This window comes from Alligator mississippiensis, chromosome 4 (assembly GCF_030867095.1).
Source record: "Alligator mississippiensis isolate rAllMis1 chromosome 4, rAllMis1, whole genome shotgun sequence".
NCBI classification, from domain to species: domain Eukaryota; kingdom Metazoa; phylum Chordata; order Crocodylia; family Alligatoridae; genus Alligator; species Alligator mississippiensis.
The window spans coordinates 89,338,066-89,359,075 of record NC_081827.1 but is presented as its reverse complement, the minus strand read 5'-3'; the positions used below and the strand labels follow the sequence as shown (position 1 = coordinate 89,359,075).

General features: G+C 42.0%; 1 protein-coding gene across 3 annotated transcripts in view; it reads left to right on the top strand.

The window, feature by feature from the left end:
* Positions 1-21,010, top strand: part of UBN2 (ubinuclein 2) — an 83,395-nt gene that overhangs the window by 29,526 nt on the left and 32,859 nt on the right. For 2 of the 3 annotated variants that reach the window (XM_059726240.1, XM_059726238.1), the window contains exons 6-11: positions 2,101-2,605; positions 6,678-6,748; positions 8,107-8,236; positions 9,573-9,712; positions 11,065-11,178; positions 12,730-12,873. In XM_059726240.1, the coding sequence (XP_059582223.1) occupies positions 2,101-2,605; positions 6,678-6,748; positions 8,107-8,236; positions 9,573-9,712; positions 11,065-11,178; positions 12,730-12,873 (1,104 nt within the window). The remainder of the gene's footprint in view (positions 1-2,100; positions 2,606-6,677; positions 6,749-8,106; positions 8,237-9,572; positions 9,713-11,064; positions 11,179-12,729; positions 12,874-21,010) is intronic. The other variant, XM_059726239.1, reaches the window with a different exon arrangement.

The window sequence follows — 21,010 nt, the reverse complement described above, 5'->3', positions numbered from 1 at the left end:
TCTTGGAGCAGTGGAAGGGGAATAGTGACTTGCAGCGCCAGCCAGGTCACAATCTGTGCCCCACATTAGTGAAAGGTTACTGACCTCTGGTCTATGACTAGTATGGAGGGAGTAAAATCTTTAAATTGATTTCTGTAAAATGATCTGACAAATGTTCTATTCCTGAGTATCTAGGAATTGGTTCTGAAAATCTGTTGTTGCTGGTAATACGTATCAAGAAGCCTTTTTTGAGATTTCAAGGGGGAACTTATAAAACACTCCATTTTTATGCATTTAACCCTAGGCTGTCCAGCTAGCAGTCCCCAAAGCATTAGCATGCAACCCTCAGGCTCCTGCTCAACCTCTGTTTCCACCCCTACCCTGCCTCCCTCAGCTTTCCAACTTCCCTCCATTGTTCCTGCCACCGTGGCCAGGATGAGACTATAAATGTCCTAGCAGTGGGCACAGCAGAGAAGGGAGCCTGTCTGCACTGTAGGTGGGTGCTGCATGGTGGGGGGTGCTGCACACGCGGCAGAAGAGCTGAGATGCCTGTGTGGAGGTGGGTGGGGGGTGTAGTCTGCATGGCTGGGAGGAGGGAGCTGGTTTGCTTGTGCTGTGTGTGCAGCTGAGGGGATTCTAGCCTCTGCCCTCTTCTAGCTGTGCATGCAGCAACTCCCAGCTATGTCCACTGTGTGAGGAGAGCTGGACTGTCTGTGCTGGAGTGGGGGAGAAATAGGAGTGGGGTATTGCCTGCACTGTGTGGGCAGATGAGGATGGCAAAACAGGGCTGCCTGCCCTGTGCAACCAGTATGGGGGGAGAAGCCCTGGGGAGGGGGAGGATACTTGGTCTGTGGCCCACATGGTAGGTGGCCCCAGCTGCCCAGAAGTTGGTGGGGCTGTGTGAAACAGCTGTTTCAATTCTGTTTTGGGTTTGCCCGTTTTGGAGGACAGTAATTTGTTTAGGATCACTGTCCTGTTTTGTTCCAGCTGAATCTGTTTCGAATGTGCTGCAGGCTTCACACAGCCCTACCCAGCTGGGTGGGGCTGCAGGGCCCCTGCAGGGAGCCGGATGGGGCTATGTGTGGCTTGCCCAGGGGAGGAGGTGGGCTGCTACCATCCATGCAGGTGAGGAGACCCCTGCATGGATCCCCTGTCACGCTGGGTCGCAGGGCAGGGAAGCAGCACAGAGTGGGGAGCGAGTCTGCTGGTCCCTGTTGCGTAACCTGGTTCTGAAAGGAGCAGAGATCCTCACCAGGGTCTCCTTGCCACCGCTGCCCACCCCATGCAGCCCCGGATCTCTGCTCCCTGCGAAGCCAGGTCGCATGGCAGGGACTAGCACTGCTCTGCTGTGCGACTTGGGTCTACAGGGAACAGAGATCTACACTCGGAGTCTCCTCGCCGCTGCTGCCTGCCCTGTGCTGTCTTGGCGACATGGGGCTGTGCAAGGCAGACAGCAGAGGTGAGGAGACCCTGGTGCAGATCTCTGCTCCCTGCAGAGCCAGGTGGTGCAGCAGGGCAACAGCATATTGCTGTTTCCATGCAAGCCCGGCTCTGAAACTCTGAAATTTTCTGAAACATTTCGGAGATGTTACTGAGCCTTTTGTTTCAATTTGGATTTGGTGTTTCGGGCACCGAAACGGCCCGAAACAAAACAGCTGTCAAATTTCGCACAGCCCTAAAAGCTGTGTTGACTAAAAATGCTAATCTTGCGCTTCAAAATTCTCAGTAAAAAAGTTCTCTTGCACCATATTTATGAGCAAGTTGCAAAAAAACTGGTTATCATTGAGAAGTTTGGGGTGCAAGGTGCATTTCGACACTGAGAAGAAATCAGTGTAGAAGTGTGACTCATTGTAACTATGACAACTCTACTGGCTCTTTATTCATTAGGTTAAATGTTGCTTTGATAGTATATGCACTACCACTAAAATACAGTGGTATTGAACAGTGCGGGAAGAAGTTTGGGGTTAGTGCAGGCCTCTGTAACATTTGATAAGAAAGTTTTAAGGTGCATGTCCGGAATGCTGTTTCACTGAACAATAGTGAACTTACGCATACTTAGAGAAAAGTAACTTTGGCCTGGCAAGTCCCATGAATCCCAACAAAAGCCTCTTTTCTCTCCAGAGTAATAGCCTTGAATTCACACAAGTCTGAGAAGAAGAAGAAGAAGTTGTACAAGGACTCGCTTTCTCTTGCTGCCATGCTCCGGAAGTTCCAAAAGGAGAAGGAAGCCTTGAGGCAGAAAGAATCCAATCCAAAAACTCCAGTGACTGTTGCAACCTCCATCTCCACTCCTAATAAACCTCCTTCCTCTTCTGCCAGCACTGGAAATGATGTTTCTGACTTGAACCTCAGGGTCCCTGATCCTGTCCTCTCCATTTTTGGTAGCACAAGTGAGCGTGAGCTCTTGCAGGAAGCCGAAAGTGCTCTGGAGATGTTGGGAGATATTGACTTTGACAAGCTGCTTGATGGCGCCTCTGATGGCAGCCCAGTGTCTGAGCTGTCAGGAGAAAATGGAAATGCCACTCAGCCAACCCAAACCTCTCAGGTCATGACACCCAAGCAGGTGCCTGCCCTCCCAGAAGGTCTGCCTGTACTACTTGAAAAACGTATTGGAGACCTTCGAATAGTAAGTATAAATTCACTGGTAAAGGATGCTCAGAGTTGTCAAGAGCCAAGAGAAATAGCTGCAGTCTGACTTGGCACTTCATAAACTTGAAATACTGGTAGGAACACTAAAGAAGGAATTGTTCAGATTAACTCCAGTGGTTGTAACTAGACAAATCAGATATTAAGCAAAGGGAAGTGTAGGTTGTAAAGTAGATCTTTCCCAGTTGCAAGATGGCTTAGTTTATTTTCAGTTTAAAATAACTGGTGGAATGTTTTCCAGCAGAGGCTGGTAGCTTAGCCACTTGAGCTAAACTAGACTAAGCAAAGAGGTTAACATTTTGTAGAGAGAAATCTAACTCTGGATGGAGTAGATAACTTCATACCATCTACATCTGTTTGTTTGTTTTTTTCATTCTTTGCTAGTGTGCCTGACTTTTTCTAATAAAGTCTATTGTAAGTTTGCCCTTCTTGGTAACTAAGTGAAACCTTGTTGAGTAGAAAACCTTTTGATATCTTTAAAAGTTTATTTTCTTATTGCAGTCAGGGTGGCAAACTGAAAAAATATATTACTAAAAATATATAAAAATATGCAACTGAAAAGTGTGTTTGTGTATTTTCAGTTACATATTTTATATATTTTCAGTAATAAATGTATATATTATATATATTGTGTCCCACTGTCTGCCCCTCCATATTACTTGTTTCATTTGTGCAGGTCAGCCTGGAAGTTGAAAATAAGTTGGTCATTTCTCAAGACTTTCATGTCCAAGTTCTCCTACTATTGGAGGAGCTTTTGCAGTGTTTGAAATGCAGATGCTACAGGGGAAGGATTATTTAGATATATCTGCATATGAATTAAAACAATGGAAATATAAACATTGTTTTTCTTAAGGTTTGGAAACAGTGCCATTTTATTAAACCCCAATTTTTTGGACCATAGATTTGTGCAAGGGTGGCGTTTAAATGTATTCCTTTCAGCTAATCTGATCTTTCTTCACAAGGATTTGGAAGATTCTTTTATAAATCCCTCACACCTTTATTCTGTATACAAGTTTATTTAAAAAATCTTACTTTGACCTGTATAACTAACTATAATCCTTTAAAATGAGTGGGTGGTGGCCATAATAATAATTGTAAAGGTTAATGAAAGAGAATGTTGTGTCTACAGTAGTAACTTTTTTTTACCAACTTTGCAGGTTCTACAATATTGCTTAGTGAGAGTCTTCATTCACATATAGCATATCTAGAAACAGACTTGTTCCAGAGCCCGGAAGTGACGGTGTTCCTACCCAAATTGACCATCCACTTAGCCATTTCTCATGGCCTACAGTTGGTCTGGGAAACTTTTATTCAGTCATTCCTTTAAATTTTCAGTCAGCATTTTATTATTAATGTTTCTGAATAGCATGGTGACTTATCTATCCCAAGCTTAAAATTTGGGACAGAAAGCTAGGTTGCAATTTTGTTGTTGTTGTTGTTGTTGTTGTTAATAATAATAACAACTACATTTTAGGTGCTTTCTTGGCCTACAGTGAAATTGTGGTCACCTTGTTTAAACAGTTGGCGAGGAAAACATTTTGGAAGTGAACATTAGCAAAATGGCTCCCATAGACTTAATTCAAAGATTATTTTTTCCAGTGTTGGCAATTTTCAAGTTCCTTTTTTAGAGTCATTCCTTGCATGTAGGAGAGCACATACTTTGTTTAAAATACAAGTTGGCTTATTAAATGATCTATTTGAAAGGCAGTTGATTATTTAAATACGGTTTAAAACTCCATCATCAAGCAGTCTAACTGGGAAGCTACAATATGGCTTTTTTCTATTGTAATAATAGTTAGCTTGTTCTAAAGAGTATGTGGTATTTAGACTACAAGTGAGCAGCTCAATTTTCGCCTAGAGGAATAGACATGGTAGAATGATTCTGAACCTGCAGATGCTTCGCACTTCAATGGAGGCCTACTCCAGTGAAATCATACTTTGACCCCTTTGTGTCTTGGGAATGTATGCCTTTTTCTGTGGAACACAAGTCCCAAGGATGTTAGTCATTTTTAGTTACTCTGATCAACTTGACTCATACACCATCTGAATCTTTTTTTTTTCCTCACTTCTTTTAAAACTCAACTAAAAAAATACAAGACAACTTAGTACAAAATAACTGAAATAAGTGTTGGAATTGGGATGAAAAACACTAGCAGTATTGCCCGCCTGAGGAATGATAATTCAGTGTATGATCCGCTTCAAATAATTAACTTTTTAGAGGTACACTGGGATTGGAAGGCTTAAAACTAAACCTCCAGTCCTTTGATAACTTCTCTTTAAAAATCACTTCTAAAAGTTTACAGAATTTCTTAGTAGTCTTTTTGCAGAGCAAATGTTTCAGTGCTGTTAAAACATCTTAGACTTTCAGCACTTACATTTAATGTGCTACTAAAAAATTGTCTAGTAGATTGGAAGGACAAAATATGTAAAATAAGACCCGATTTCTTACTGAGTATTAAATTACTTTGCCATACAAAATGTTGACAGATAGTCAAAGATTCTATTTTTTTGAATTTTCTTTTTTTTCTAAAGAGTAAAACAGGTATTTTGTTGAATTAAAGAATATTGTCAACTCGAGACTGTCATCTGTGAGTAACTTTTTTAAAAATTTTATATGGTCTCAGTAGTGGGTTACTTTCAACATATTGGAGAATTTTTTTCTATATGTTTAAATTTCATATTACTGTGTGTGTGTGTGTGTGTGTGTGTGTGTGGTCAGGTTCACCAGGTGTCAACTGTCATTTACTTCTGTTATATGGTAGAATGACACATGGCTCATACCCTGTGGTTTACAGGCTCACCCTTTCTCTCCTTTGGATGTTATCTAATCCTAGCACCTGAACATAAATAGAAAAGGAAGAAGTGTCTTTTCACCTGTGGATTCTCCTACAAATGTGAAGAATGGAGAAAGTTAGAGGAAGACCTTATTGATAGCTCAGTGTCTCCTGTTTCCTGGGCTGCTATCATGCTGTAAGGACAGCAAGAGGCCAGTCTATTTGACAATAGCAGAAGCTGGAGAGCTCTCCACAGGGACTTTCTAAGGAAGGACATTAAAACTACTGTAGTGTGAAGGAGAATCATAGAATAATTAGGGTTGGAAGGGACCTCAGAAGTTCATATAGTGTAACCTCCTGCTCAAAGCAGAATCGTCCCCAGTTGGATCATTTCAGCCAGGGCTTTGTGAAGCTGGGCCTTAACCTCCAGCGATGGAGATTCTACCACCTCTCCAGGTAACCTTTTCCAGTGCTTCACCACCCATCTAGTGAGAGTTTTTTCCTAATATCCAACCTAAACCTCCCTTGCTGCAATTTGAGACCATTGCTTCTTGTTCTGAGTAGGAACAGATCTGCCTCTTTCCCAGCAAGAGTGACTGTGCAAAGACACAAGAACAGCAGGAGAGAGTACAGATGGATCCATATTACAGGACTAAATGCAGAGAGAATATGGGACAGCACCAGAAAAGAGGGAGTGGGTACCTCTTTTGTATACGTGGTCCCTTTTTATAATAAGTGTGACAGAAGGAACAGGGGTAGATCTGCCTGAAAAGACTAAGGGATTTACAGCTGGGCAAAGCCACTTAAGAAGAAAAGTCTTAAGTGGCTTGAATAGGAATGTGTACATTGCTGCCCCCTATTATTCTGATATGCTAAGTATAGTGCTCTTCCCTTGGAGTAAGGAGAAAATCATTGTCCCAGAGGTAGCATCATTATTTTAGTAAACTCTCTTGATAAGTTATTATTTTAGTGACAAGATCTTTTGGCCCATCTAGCAAGAATGAAATATTATTCCCAATAATCTGGTCACATTCCAAACCAAATGATTGTCTTGCCTACCTGAACTTTTTCTGCATTTTTTTTTTTAGTTAGCTGTACCAATATTTTTCACTTAGTGTTCAAAATTTTCATGTGGTTTATTGTATTTCATTGTAACGGTGTTTGCATTTCTGGAGAGTGAGATTTATGGTTCTAGTTTGTGCAGTGCTGAAATCTGTAAATATCTTTGGGATGAAATGTGCTATAAACTTCTGGGTACTTTTACTGCTGTCTTTCCAGGCTGCCAAGTTGTTTGATGAAGAAGGCAGGAAGAAGTTTTTCACACAGGACATGAACAATATTCTGCTGGAGTAAGTGCTCACCTCTTCAGATTTGTCTATTTAGGGAAGAGGGGTATATTTCGATGTCTGGAACAAAGATCTTAAAGAAAGAAAAGAGACTCGGAGGGAAAGCCAAGTTAATCTAAATTGATTAGTGACTAGCTAACAATCTTTTTGTCTCTGGTAGTCGTCATTATATGTATAGTTCATCCAGTGTGAAATGTTTTGCAGTGCATTGTGTTCTTGAGTTCGTTGGCAGAGTTCTGTTGAATTTTTCCCATCCTTTCCCAACTCTCCCACATTTTCATAAGCTAAAACTGCTTCAGATTTTATTAAAGAAAAATAGCCCACTATAATTCTCAAATCCATGCGTCCCAATGTCTGGTGTAGAAGGTTGTTTTTTGCCTTGTTTTGTTCTTCTGCTTGTCTCATAGAATCACGGTTCAGCTTAACAACAATTTGGAAATGTTATCAAAATTGTTTTAAAAAAAAAAAAATGTAATGGCCAAAACAGAGCCATGCCTGGCATGATTGGGAAAGTAACTGAAATTTGAATGATATACAGAATCATGATGCACATGGCCATGTGCATGTACATCAGAATTGTTATTGAATTAGGCTTTTGTTACCCATTAATGGAGATATATCTCAGCAACAATTAGTCTAAGGCAGGGGTGTCAAACACTTCTGGCCCTATGAGCCAGATAAGAGTCTGTGTTGGTTTGAGGGCTGGATTGGGACCAACCCCTGTGCAGGACCCACAATGCCAGGTCCAGCCTGCCTATCCTGTGCAGCATGCACCGTGTCTTGGGTTTGCTGTGCATGTCTGGCTGGCATGGTGGGGGGTGTACTGTCCACGGCGCACAGGCTGGACCTGGCACTGCAGGCAGGACAGGGGATGTGTCTGGGGTCCTGCATGGAGCCCAGACTCAAGATTCCTCTTGCCACGTGCAGTGCCAAATCCTGCCCACATGTTGCAGGCAGCTTATGCCCTGTGGCTGCCTTGCTTGCTGCATGAACTGCAAGCCCTCGGGCCTGCGTGTATTGTGCGTGGGGCCAGGCAGGCCCTTTGCGCTGGTTTTGGCATGACCCAATCTATACTGGCCCCAGAACCAGCATGCAGGGCACACAGATGCAGTACATAAGGCTGAGGCTCTCACATGGGGTTGGTCCAGCACCCCACAGACTGGAACATACGGTTTCAAATCCAGCCCGTGGGCTAAGTGTTTGACACCCTGGTCTAGGTATTAAAAAAACATCCCAAGTTAATTTATCCACACACAACTAGAATATGCAATGCATACAGACTTCCTCAGCCTTCTGTGCAGTCTTCATCTTCATCCTGGAGTACCTTTATAGTTTGCTGTCTGTTTGTTTCTTGTTGTCAGTATTGAGCTACAGTTACAGGAGATAAATCCTGCCATCCGCAATGGAGTGTACTCCCACCTTGAGGCTTTTGTGCCATGCAATAAGGACACACTGATAAAGCGTCTGAAGAAGTTGCACCTCAATGTCCAGGTAAAAAGAGGGAGTGGCTCCAGCAGGAATATATGTGTGTAATTATGAGGGCACAATGTGGGAGAAAAGAGCAGCAGCGGGTTTCCTATACAGAAGGACCTTTTGGATCTGTTCTGGGGCTGTTTAAGAAGTTACCTTTTGAATGTAAGATTACAAGCATCCTGAGAGGTAGTTCAATGTCAAACATTTATGGAGATGCATATAAAATGGCTTCATTTATGCTGTATGCAGATTAAATGTGAAGGTGGCTGCAGTTGTAACTACTTCCTAGCTTTGTTTTAATGGTAGATTAGATGGTTAACACTGTGCACAGCAAATGAATCAAAAATTGCCCAACGAAGAAAGCAGTAGCCATATAACCCTTTATCACAAATTCAGGGTCACGCTGCCCTTATGCTTAGGTCTGTTTGATGTTTCTTTATGCTCCATTTCTATAGTTGCTTTGTTTTGAAATATGAATATATGTATTTTTATTTGTTGATTAGTAAAGATGGCATATTGTATTGATATGACTGGATGATAGAGTAGACCTGGTAGGCTCTAAATCTGGGTATGGATGAGTTTGGGGCCATGTCTTTTCAAGATCTGAAAGTTCTATAAAGCAAAAGTTCCTTCTGGAAAGGAATTTAATGCGTTTCTGCACCCTTTTGCTGAATATTGAACCATTGTTATAGCTTTCTTGGCAAACAGTTACCACAGGCAAAGGTAAGAAAAAGTCAGAAGATGCAAATGGAGAACTAGAAATGGTGCAGATGGTAAATGCACAGTATAATATTGCATTTGAAGCCTTCATTTTTTTTCATTTGGAGTCCTGACTTGCGGGACTTGGTCATGCTCAGTATCCAGACTGGCCAAAATCTGTCAGTTATATTAAAAACTAATCTGAGGGACACAGGCTTGTCAACCTTACTGTTCTTTCAGATATTTTTCGTCTTTCAGTAAAAAAAGGTAATCTAGAAAGACTAAGCACTAATGTTTTGAAGGTAGAAATGTTTCCTTCCTACTGGTCTCTCTTCTTTTTCCTTTTTAATCTCTTGGTTTGGAGGAGTTGTATATATTAGAGTTGGAAAACTATGCATGTCACTTTGCATCAGTATGGGCCCAAATGAGGTGGGAGGAGGTCTTTTTAGAGAACCATGGAGGGGGGAATTTGAATGCTCTTTGCTTTGCTGTCAAGGCATAGTTGTTTCTTGGACTGTTAACAGTCCTGTGAAACATCCTGAAAGACTAAAATGAGTCTTCAAAATTAGTAGTGTATTTTTGGAGCAATAACTAATCTTGGGTATATGCTTTACACTAGTTATATACCAAACTTACTTTGTTTGCCTTTTCCTAGGATGACCGTTTGAGGGAACCACTGCAAAAGCTGAAGCTGGCTGTCAGCAATGTCATGCCTGAACAGTTATGCAAATACCAGGAAGACTGCCAGGCCCGCAGTCAAGCCAAAAATGCGAAGTACGTACTTCTGAAGTCAGGGTAAGGCTGTTTTGGCTACCCTAGGGAACTATGAGCAAGAAATGTGGTTCTATTTTATCTCAATTTTTGTCTTATGAATGCTGCTAAGGCAACACACTCAGAGCCTGCAAAAGTGTAGAAGGAAATCGTGGAAAGGTGCTCCTAAATTTTTTCAGGTTAAAAGTATGGGCACACAAACAAATTACCATGAATTATTCATTGAGGCATAAACTGCCTTGCATTTACCACAGGATAAGACCAAGTTCCCAAGCAGTTACTAAAGAGTCATTAATATGCTGTAAGTTCACATCCCAATTTACATCAATTCGTGTGCCTTATTGTAAGTAAAGCTGTCAAATAACTCTGAAAGGAAGTCTAGAGTAGGTGGATTTGAGGTGGATTTAAGGATGGGTGAGATCAGAGGTTACAAATTACTGAAGGCCCTTAAGTAGTTGGCTGACAGAGGAAATGGAATTGAGATGTTTTAATGTTCTTGTCCACGTTATGCCTGTTTCCTTTAGGCAGTTAACAGGCAGCTGATTTAGATTTGGGATTGGATGGGAGGGATGAGAATTGATTGGTCATGTTGCATTTTGTCAGCAGATTCATAGCATGAATAGCAGCACTTCTGTAGCAAAGCGGGTGGTGGTGGTGCAGTTTTGATGACCATAACATATGAGGAAAGGAAGATTTGTAAGGTGAGGCAATATATTTTCTTGGACCACTTTGTATAGTTGGAAGAGAAGGGGACAAGCTTTTGGAGTTCCAAGCATCTTTCCTCAGGTCTGGGAAAGAAGCTATCACTGTCCAAGACTGCATCTTTTTGAGTCACCCTAACATACCACAGAAACCTATTGCAGTACAGAAAGAAAACCCCCATCAACCACTCACCTGGTTACTGCATGCTGTCCAACGGTGGAACCTGCTACAAGATCATCGACCTATACTCTAAGAGAACCTCTTAAAAGAAAGATTCCCCAAACTGTTCTCCTGTTGTTCAAACAAAGCCTCAGCCTCGCCAAAAGCACACTCTTTGTTGATCAACAAATGAAGCAAGATCTTGCCAAAACAAAATGCAAAGCCTGTCCTTCCCCACTCTTTCTCCCCCACCCCTTTAAAAAAAAACAAAACAAACCCTGCAGACAAATGAGAGTGAGACTACTTGATGTACCTTGCTAGAGATGATGAGAGATGGAGAAAAATAGGACAGGGGAAGGTCAAATATTTGCCTCTTTAGATAGGCATATGAACAACTGAGGGCAGCTCTCCTCTCTTTCTGGAGAGGATCATAAACACTCACTTAAGAGTGTTTATGATCTGGGGAAAATACTCTCTCGGTGTCTTCCTTCCATAAACAATTGTTCTGTCCTTAGATTGCTAGCAGAAGATGAACGAGAGAAGAATGGGTCGGAGGAAGATGATGATGAGAAGCCAGGAAAGAGGATTGTGGGGCCAAGGAAGAAATTCCACTGGGATGATACTGTGAGGTGCGACATAACTCTACCCTTCTTTACCTTGTATTAGCTTTGATACCCTTGGTCCAGCCCAGTGCTATCTAATAATGCATGCTTCAGAGTAGAATTATTTATAGAGGCATGGGAAGGGGCAGAATGACTTATAAACCACATAAATTTTACTTGGTCTGAAATCAAGCAAAAGACAAGGCAGGATGGCACCTTAAAGACTAACTCGTTTAGAAACGAGTTCAGATATTCGTAAGCTTTTGTAGGCAACATCCAACTTCATCAGATGCTATGAATTCATAACATCTAAAGAGTCAATGTCTTGCTCCCATTTCAGTACTTTTGCATCACATAAGAGCTCTGTAGTAAAAACCCACATCTAGTCACAAGAGGATTATTCAAGAGGTAGAAAGATGTAAGATCAAATAAGGTATCCTTGCAGACAGTCTTTGAAATGTATTATAGGGGTGTGTGCTGGAGTAGGGCTGTATTGCACAGCTTTGTAGTGTTTCTGTTTAGCCCACTTGTCGGTATGGTAGTTCAAGGTGGCTATTCTAATGAAAGAGGCTCTCCAGGTCCAGTGACCTTTCCACTCCCTGAGCAATCCAGGATCAGAAAGAGGCAAGGGTGACTAAAGCCACTTTAGTCCTCCTTTCCTTTGAGCTGTGATTCTGTTCCTTTTTACCTTGTAGATATAGTACAGAATCTCTCCTGAGATACTAAAATCTTATCTGCTCTAGGAAATAAGATGATTACTGAAAATATTTTAGCAAAAGAATCTTGCTAAATCAGCTTTAGTTTTACCCATATTGGTAAATTTTAAAGAGAAGAAACTGATATTATTAGTGAAATGCTCTGGATTCAGTTTCCAGATGCTGAAGTCTTTACATATTCACAGGTACACCATAAACAACAGCAAACCAAGCTTTCTTTGTACATATATGTAATACATGTGAGCAGTATATCTGAGATTAATTTAAAGGGACTACCTGTTAGGGGCCAAAGGAAAACTTTAGTTTTCATATAGCTTTCCACTAAGGCTTGACATAATAGGGGTTGTTGTTTTTTTTTGTTAGATTGAACAAAACTTGAAGCCGAGTTTTTAGTGTCTATAAAGAGTACCTCTTGAGAGAAGCTTTCAGTATAACTAAATAGAATGTCGTGGTACAAAATGGATTTTGGATATAATCTGCTTCAAGGAGAAGAGAGGGGACCATGTCAGATTGGGTTAAGGAGCTAGTTCCATATATGGTGAGGCCATAGTAAAAAGACACGAAGACAGTAGGAGGACACTTTAACAGTGGAAGCAGTTAGCTACAAGACCTGGAGGAAATTGAGAGAACAAAGACTTTATCCCAGTTAAGACAGCTGTTTTTCATTTGACATGTTTTCCACAAAACTAGATTGAAACTGATGAACTCTTCTCGCATAAGCTACTGAACTGCTATCATGTAATGACAGTGTTTGGTTTTTTTTCCATTCCTCCATTACTTTCTGTTTAGCATTCAAACTAGGTGCTTATAGGGTGCTTATAGTTCATTGCATGTTTCATTCCTGTTTCGTGCTTTTCAACAGAGCTTTGTTGTGTAACCTTGTCAAGATCAAGCTGGGATGTTATGAACTAGAGCCAAATAGAAGTCAGTCTCCAGAAGATTACCTCAAGACCTTTATGGAGACAGAAGTGAAACCGCTCTGGCCTAAAGGCTGGATGCAGGCTAGGTAAGATACTTGCCTCAATGCTGTTTATCAGCTTGAATCGCTTAAGGTGAGGTTTTACTTTGCTTCTACAAACTATTGGTATAAAGGAACACTTGCAATTTAAAAAAAAAATCAATAACAGTATTTTAACCTATTACTAATATCTTAGATCAGTGCAGCACTTACAAATGGGGTAGTGAGCTACATAAAAATTCAGTTGCAGAAATAGGGCTGACAGCTAGGAATGAGACTGTCCTTTCTACACTGCCAGTCACAAGTGGAGTTGCAGGCCTGGAAATAAGGTTACCAGAACAAATTAGGAATAGATGTTGTGGGACATTAAAACCAAGTAATTTCTAAATATATAGTTTTTCCTTTTCTGCTTTTTTTTTGCATTGAACCACAAGCCACTGTAGCTTACCTCTTGAATCTTTTGTAATAACGTAATGCTATGATGGTTTAGATTGCCAGCACTTCAGCAAATTGTTTCAGTAGCAAGATACCTCCTTTGAATAGAAATAAAATGCTTTCGGGAACATTTTAACTATTTTAAAATATTGTGCCTTTCTTTTTAACAGTGTCTCTTTAAAAGGTGGCTGGCTGGGATGATATAGTTGGGTATAGGCCTGCTTTGAGCAGGATGTTGGATTAGATGACCTCCAGAGGTCCCTTACAACCCTAATTTTCTGTGATCTCTGGCTCCCTGTTTTTTCGGAATACTAAGGGTCGTTGGCATGACATAATCTGTGCTTGAGAGAATAGAGAAGTAAACTACTTACCTTGAGTACAGTGGCCGGTGAACTGGAACATTTAGGAAAACTGTTCTTTCTATATAAGATAAATGTGTTGCTTTTGCACAGGATCTTGAGTGCTAAAAGAAGAATGCTTTCATTAGAGGTTCCCTTCTTTTGGTGATCTGCCAAAGACTGAGACTGCATGCAGATGTTCATTTCTACTGGGAAAAATTCTTGAGAAAGTTGCTCCAGTAGAAATCCTTCCAGGAGAAGGAGCAGTATAGACGCTCAATGGGTGATCCTCAGTCTAGTAAAGTTGAGGGGAGCTGTGCCTGCTTTATTCCTCTGTCCCCAGGGGGCATGAACAGTGGGGAAAGACTCTCCAAATCTGTCCCAAACTGAGCTGCAGGGTGGCCAACTGGCTTGGGGACTGCACCCAGAGAGTGGATGGCTCCTTCTCGGCCTGGAGGGAGGTGGGCAGTGGGGTCCCACAGGGTTTGGTCCTCGGACCGATTATTATTTAATACCTTCATCAGCGATTTGGACGAGGGTGTGGAGAGCACCCTCTCCAAGTTCACTGATGATACCAAGTTATGGGGCAAAGTTAGTACACCGGAGGGCAGGGAGCAGATTCAGGCCAACCTGGACAGGTTGGATCAATGGGCAGAGAGAAATAAGATGCAATTTAATAAAGATAAATTTAGGGTATTCCACCTAGGAAGGAGGAATTCCCAGCACACCTATAGGTTGGGGAGTGTCCTTCTCAGCAGCTCGGAGGCAGAGTCATAATTGAGTCCAAGATGAACATGAGCCGATAGTGCAATGAAGCCATCAACAAGGCCAATCACACCTTGTTGTGCATTAGCAGGTGCATGACTAATAGATCAAAGGAGGTGATGCTCCCCCTCTATGTGGCACTGGTCAGGCTGCAGTTGGAGTACTGTGTCCAGTTTTGGGTACCACGCTTCAAGAGGGATGTGGAGACTCTGGAGAGGGTCAGAGGAGGGCCACTCGCATGATTAGTGGCCTTCGTGATAGACCCTACAGGGGGAGGTTGAGAGAGCTGAATCTCTTCAGCCTTCGCAAGAGACGGCTGAGAGGAGATCTTGTGGCCGCCTATAAATTTATTAGGGGAGGTCAGCGGGGAATAGGGGACGCGCTGTTTACTAAGGTGCCCCAGGGAGTGACTAGGAATAACGGCTCTAAAGTAGTTGAGAGTGGATTTAGGTTAGGTATTAGGAAGAAATTTTTCACAGTAAGGGTGGCCAGGATCTGGAATGGGCTTCCAAGAGAGGTGGTGCTATCACCTAGCTTGGAGATCTTCAAGAAGAGGCTGGATAGTCACCTGGCTGGGGTCATCTGACCTCGGTCCTCTTTCCTGCCAGGGGCAGGGGGTCGGACACAATGATCCATTGTGGTCCCTTTCGACTCTACAATCTATGAATCTATGAACAGAGTGAGGTGCAGCCTCGCCCACTCAACTCCACTCTTGGAAACTAAGATCAGAGTGGAGGGAGCACTGGGGGAAAGTCCACAGCCCCTTTCTTAAGCTAGACAGTGTCTATCTTGGAAGAGGTATGGAGCGCTGGCGGCTGCTCATTTCCTTTCCCCTCAACTGGTAGTCCCTGCCTCTCTTACACAAGCCAGACATTGCTTGGCTTGAGGAAGGAGGTGTGGGGCCATTGCCCCTCTGCCCTGGGTGGGGAAATAAGTAGTGAGGAAGTTCCCTTCCCTCTCTGCCCCCCGTCCACCCCTCCTTCCCCGCAACATGCAGAGCAGCTGCTGCTTAGCTCTGCTTCTGGTCTCGGGGAGCAGCAGGTGAAACCCCTGCCTGCTTCTCACTCCCAGGACTTGGGTGTGGTAAGCAGGAAGAGGGTTCACAGTGCTCTTCAGTGCCAAGGAACAGAGCAGTGAGGCAAACCCCCACCTGCTCCTTGCACCTGAAACTTCGGTGTGAGGAGCAGGTAAGCGCTTTACACCACTGGCCCAGGGAAAGCCTCTCTGACCCTGGCTTTCTGCCAGCTGACTTCCTCCTGCCTCCCCTGCTACTCAGATGAGTAGCTGGAGCAGCTGTTTTAAAAGTCAGCGCAACCGGGAGTTTAGGTTAAGGGAGTTCCCAGTGTGAGAAGCCACAGTAAGCAATTGGTGACTGTTCCTTCCCTCCCTTCCCAATCCTTGAGGAGCAGGAACAGCTCCTCCACATACCTTCTCAAGGCTGGGATGATCCCCATCTTGGGAAGGCATGGGAACTTTTCCCTCAGCTCAACTCTTCCTAGTTCCTAGGAGGAATAAAGCCAGGAGAAAGTGTGCAGATGTTCAGTCTCCTGGGATCAACGTAACTGATTGTTCCAGGGTTATTTTTCTCTTGGAGCAGCCTCTATCACTGTGGGAGAGCCTGAACTGGCTGTTCATTTCGGATTTTTGTAGCAGGAGAACAGTGCTTCTCCCAAGGAAAGCTGAACATCAATATGTGGCCTAATTTGCTAACCTTCTAAGCATGATCTAAACGGTGCCTTTTTTGGAAAAAAGCATGTGAGAAATGATGGGATGTTCATTGGGAGACTCTTCTTGCAACAGTTCCATTCCTCAGCCACTCTATAGTCTGAGCAGGTTTACATGCGACTTGACTTTTATTTTACATATGCTAGCATACCAAAACAAGAATTTGCTAAACATTTCATGAAACAAACTTTGTTCTCTTATAGAGAAGGTCCCTTGATGAAGCAGTTAGGATGCTATGCAATTATATATTTAAAACACAACCTGTTAAATTTTTGTTCAAGCAAACTAATTATAAGGAGTCCAAAGACAAGGTAGGAGGGGAAAGGTTCTAAATTATTAGGCTGATTTCATTAATGCTGCTGAAAGGCACATTTGAAATAACCTTCTCTGAAATGTTCTCTGAAAGTGGGGAAGAGAGGAAGAGACAAATCTCACAGAGGGAATGAATTCCATGCTCTGGAACCTGTCACAAGGCACAGATGCCCATCAATTTTAAGGCATCTTACTGGGAACTCTAAAAGGTGGATGTAATCAATGAACTAATAATAATTTGTTCACAGAGGAGCCCTGGAGTATAACCAAGGCCTATACAACAGAATTGTAAAGGCTGTAAAAATAACCATATCACCAGCCTCTAAGTAAAATGCCATTTCATAAGCACCCAGTGTGTTTAAAAAAGAAACTACAGCGTAGAGTAATGATTTGGTCAAACTAATGAACAAGTGTCACTGAATGACTTTCCTGGACACAAAGGTATGTTTGTTAGTAATATATGTATTTATGCAGTAAATATACTGATAAATAAACCTGAATCTTTACAAACAGTGAGGTACACTCCCTTGTTCTGAAGAGTTTACAGTCTAGGATAGACCAGACACAGGACAACAGTTAGGTAAGAGAAGATGTGGAGAAAGAATTGGTGCAGAGAATGTAGTAGCTAAGTGCTGTGGTAAAGTAATTCCATGACCAACTAAAGCCAAATCTATGAATACTTTGTGACTAAAAATGCTGATACTATACATGGCACGTATTTTTACGTGGGATGAGTGCAATGAAAAGTGCCCTCTTGTTTTTAATTTTTTTAACTCTAAATGAGTAACTTCAAACAAGAACAGTAGTCTCATAGCTGTAACTTCTGCCTATAAACAGAAATTGTTTTATCTTGTGTTAAGGCTTAATTAGTTTTACAGTATCTAGCTGGCAGTTGTTACAGAAATAATGTGATAGGTCTTTAGGGTAATGGCTGCATACTGATAGTTCCATATTAATGCTATATACCAGGGGCGGGCAATTATTTCAGGTGGAGGGCCGCTTACTGAGTTTTGGCAAGCCATCGAGGGCCGCATGACCAGCAGGCAGGGGCAGATAAATATTAATTTTCTAAATTTTTTTAGGGGCCCCGCAGGCTGCATCTTGCCCACCCCTGCTATATACTCTGCAGTTAGACTTTTTTGCCAGGAGATCCTGCATATGCTGAATATTGTGTAATATCAGCAGGGTTCATCAATGGTATATTATCAAATTGGACACTTTATCCATCACTACTTGTTTATTGATGGCAAAAGCTATTGGTCATTTGAGTGATTACTTTATACTCTGTTTTCAGGAGAAATTGGATGTTCTTTTGCACCAATAAACAAGGGACAGAAATCCATTATTATTTTATTTGAGGCATAATGGAATGGAATTGTGGTTCTGATTCAGATAAGGGATAGTTCCTACACTGAAACCATGTTGAACCACTCAGCAGTGTGTTCCAAGTACAGGTTTCACCGCTTTATGTGGTACATGTGTTCCTGGAAAACAGCGCATAACTTGAATTCACATAAAGGGAACCTACTTTACAACGTAATGTATCTCTGTTTGTTACAAGACCTCGACTGTACTGACCCCCAGACTCGTTTGTACCACTATTACAAGATGATTTTGGTACTTGCCAATAGCAGACGGTACACACAAGCACAGGTCACTGTCATAGCGGGGACGGCAACTACAGAAACAGACAAGTGAGGAGCACAGATCCACACGAGACTATTTTGGCATGCATCGCTCCCACAATGCACTGCACAAAGCAGCTGACTGCAGGCTTTCACCACACTAATCACATAAGAGTAAATTTACCTCATAATGAACGTTTGGCATAAAACATTTATCACATAAGAACGAATTTGTGCATGCAGAACCCGCATAAAGTGAAGGAAAACCTGTACCTAAAAAAAAAAAAAAAAGCCCAAAACCCCAGAGATTAAGTTAAATATATGGCTATCTATTATGGAAGTGATCTTTGATAGTCTCAGTAAAATCCAGAATCTATTTGCATAGCACTTACTGTCCAAATGTTTATTTTCCAGATTCTAAGATCCCCTATGAAGCAGGCAGTACCTGTAATTTACTGATGGGACACACAGATTAAGTGACTTGCCAGAGGTTGCATGGCAAACCACAGGGAGAAACAAGAGTTGAGATTCAAGAAACGCATCTCCACAAGACACTTAACTTTGCATTAGCATAGTTTACTACTAAGTAAGCATGCGCATTTACATGTGCACATGCTTACTACAAAGTAAACTTCCCTAATCCCAAGTAAACTTGCCACCTGCAAGTGCAAGTAGAAACTTTTACTTGACAATTAGTAACAGCGCAGTAGTGCTTGTGTAGACACCTGGCTAGGAGCAGCCATCTGTCTGTTCCTGGTCAGCCTGCTGCCAGGGCAAGCTGTACCACAGGATCCTGGGCTGGGACCGTGTCCCCCACCCTGGCAGCAGGGAGCTCCAAGTCTCCTGCTCTCAGATCATAAGCAGGGGCTGGGAAATCTTCATCTCCCAGCCTGAGCTCTGCAATCACAAGTGCGGGGCTGGGAGACTCATCTCCCAGTGCTGGCTCTGACCACAGAGCCTGGGCTGGGATAAGGATTTCCCAGAGCCAGCCCAACAGTAGACTGTTCCCTGCCCAGCTCCATGAGTGCAGAGCTGTTTGGATGGAGAACAGGCTGGGGTACTTGTTCCCCGCTCAGCATTCTGGGGCTCAGTGAGGTGGCCCTGCGCTATTCATCAGGACTATGGACTGGTCGTGCACCACTCATCTAGCCCATGGGGCCAGATTGGTTGCTGTTTTGGTCTATGCAAAAGGAGTGAGAAGAGTGGTTTGTGTGGGAGAGAGGGGATTAATACCTCTGGTGGCCTAGCTAGCAATTTGGTTATAGCATTTTCTCATAGGTGTGTAGTAAACAAATTCTTGCCTACAGAGGAGATGAAATTTTGCTACTTGTTTCTTTGCAGGGTAGTAGCACCTATACAGTTTGGGAGGCTGTATGCAGTAACAAGAAGAAGGAATCTTAACGTTTTGAATAAGTGTTTACAATCTAATCTTTTTAATAAAACTTCTTTTATAAAAAATGTTTCGTCATCAAACTCTGGAGGAGATGTTTTCTATGTTTTTGTTTTTTAGAAAGTTGTCTAGTGTACATTGTAGCCTAAATGAGTATACGTGGGAAGGAAAAAGTAAGGAAAGGAAAGGTTTTCTAGGGTCTGACTGGAGGTGTAAAATGCAATAAACCATGTACTCGTATAAACAAATAATTAGCATTGCATATTTCTGGATGCTTCTTATTACCCAGCTTCATTATTTTGTGGCGTGGGGAGGGTGGAGGAGGTAGAGAGTGTGATAGAACAGCAAGAACAATTGGTTGTACAGGTCCCTGGCTTTGGATTGGTGTGGTGATTAACAGAAAGCAGCTATGTAAACAGGGAGGGGGAAGAAGTCATTTTGTGTCAAATGGTTTATGGATGGTTAAGCATGCAGCATTCCAGATGGAATGGGCTAGTAATCTTAACCTGAGATCTGTAACACCTGGACTCTGGAATGACGGGTTCAATTCAGTTTCTTTGTTACGAGGGAACGAGAAAGTTCCCTGTATTTTAATGTGCAATGTGTTTCATGTCCATAAAACACAAAATCAATATCTTACCTGCCCTGCTGAGGTAAAGAAAGATTTCCTGGTACTTAACTAGCAGGTCACCCGGTTGCATTGACTAATACTTGTCCCCAGTCCCTCATCCAACTATCATGAAGTGTGCTATATTTCACACTACCAGGGGATTATCTAACTGCATGCACACCAGTGAAATATAAAGTGCTGTGGGATACTTGAGATAAAAAACATTAGAAAAATGTAAGATACTCTTTGTAAATGTATGTAGTACTTGTTTTTATTTTTTTCATCTTGAATATAATCTTTTTCCTTTTTATTGTGTATATAGATGGGTAGGAATTTGTTTTCATCTTTTAGTGATTTTTTTTTTTTTAGTTTGTGTTATGTTCTGGCACAGCTGATGTGATAACTGATGCAATTTAGGCGAACACAATTTGATTTGAAGCTTGTAGAGTTCTTCTGACTATATCAAACAGTATTCCTGTTACATTAAGCATTTGTGTGTTGAGTATGTTGTTTATGTATGAAAAACCATAGAAATGTCCTAAATTATTTTTAAACATTGTTACTCTTTCCTTTTGAATACTATCTTTTTAATTTGTAGTTTTTAGCATCATTACTCTGTCCTGGGAGCCTTATCATTTTCTATCTTGCATTCCAAGTTAATGGTGACTGGTATATCTTAATGAATGAGGGAATCTAAGGTGAAAACAAGGTAGTCAGAGAAGTAGTAAATTGTTTGGAGAAGATGACAATATGAAGTAAGACAAAACAGACTTGTAGTGGGGCAGGTCCATGTCTCTGGATTTCCTGCAGTTTTTAATCATTGGGGATCAGAAACAATGCGTTGCAATAGAATTGAGGATTGGTAGGATGGAAAGAAGTGAGAAGGAATGAAGCAGAGAGCAGATGTAGTAATTGAATGAAAAATATAACAATAGAATTAAAGAAAAAGGGTCTGGAACCATAGTCAGAGAGATACTGGGGTTGT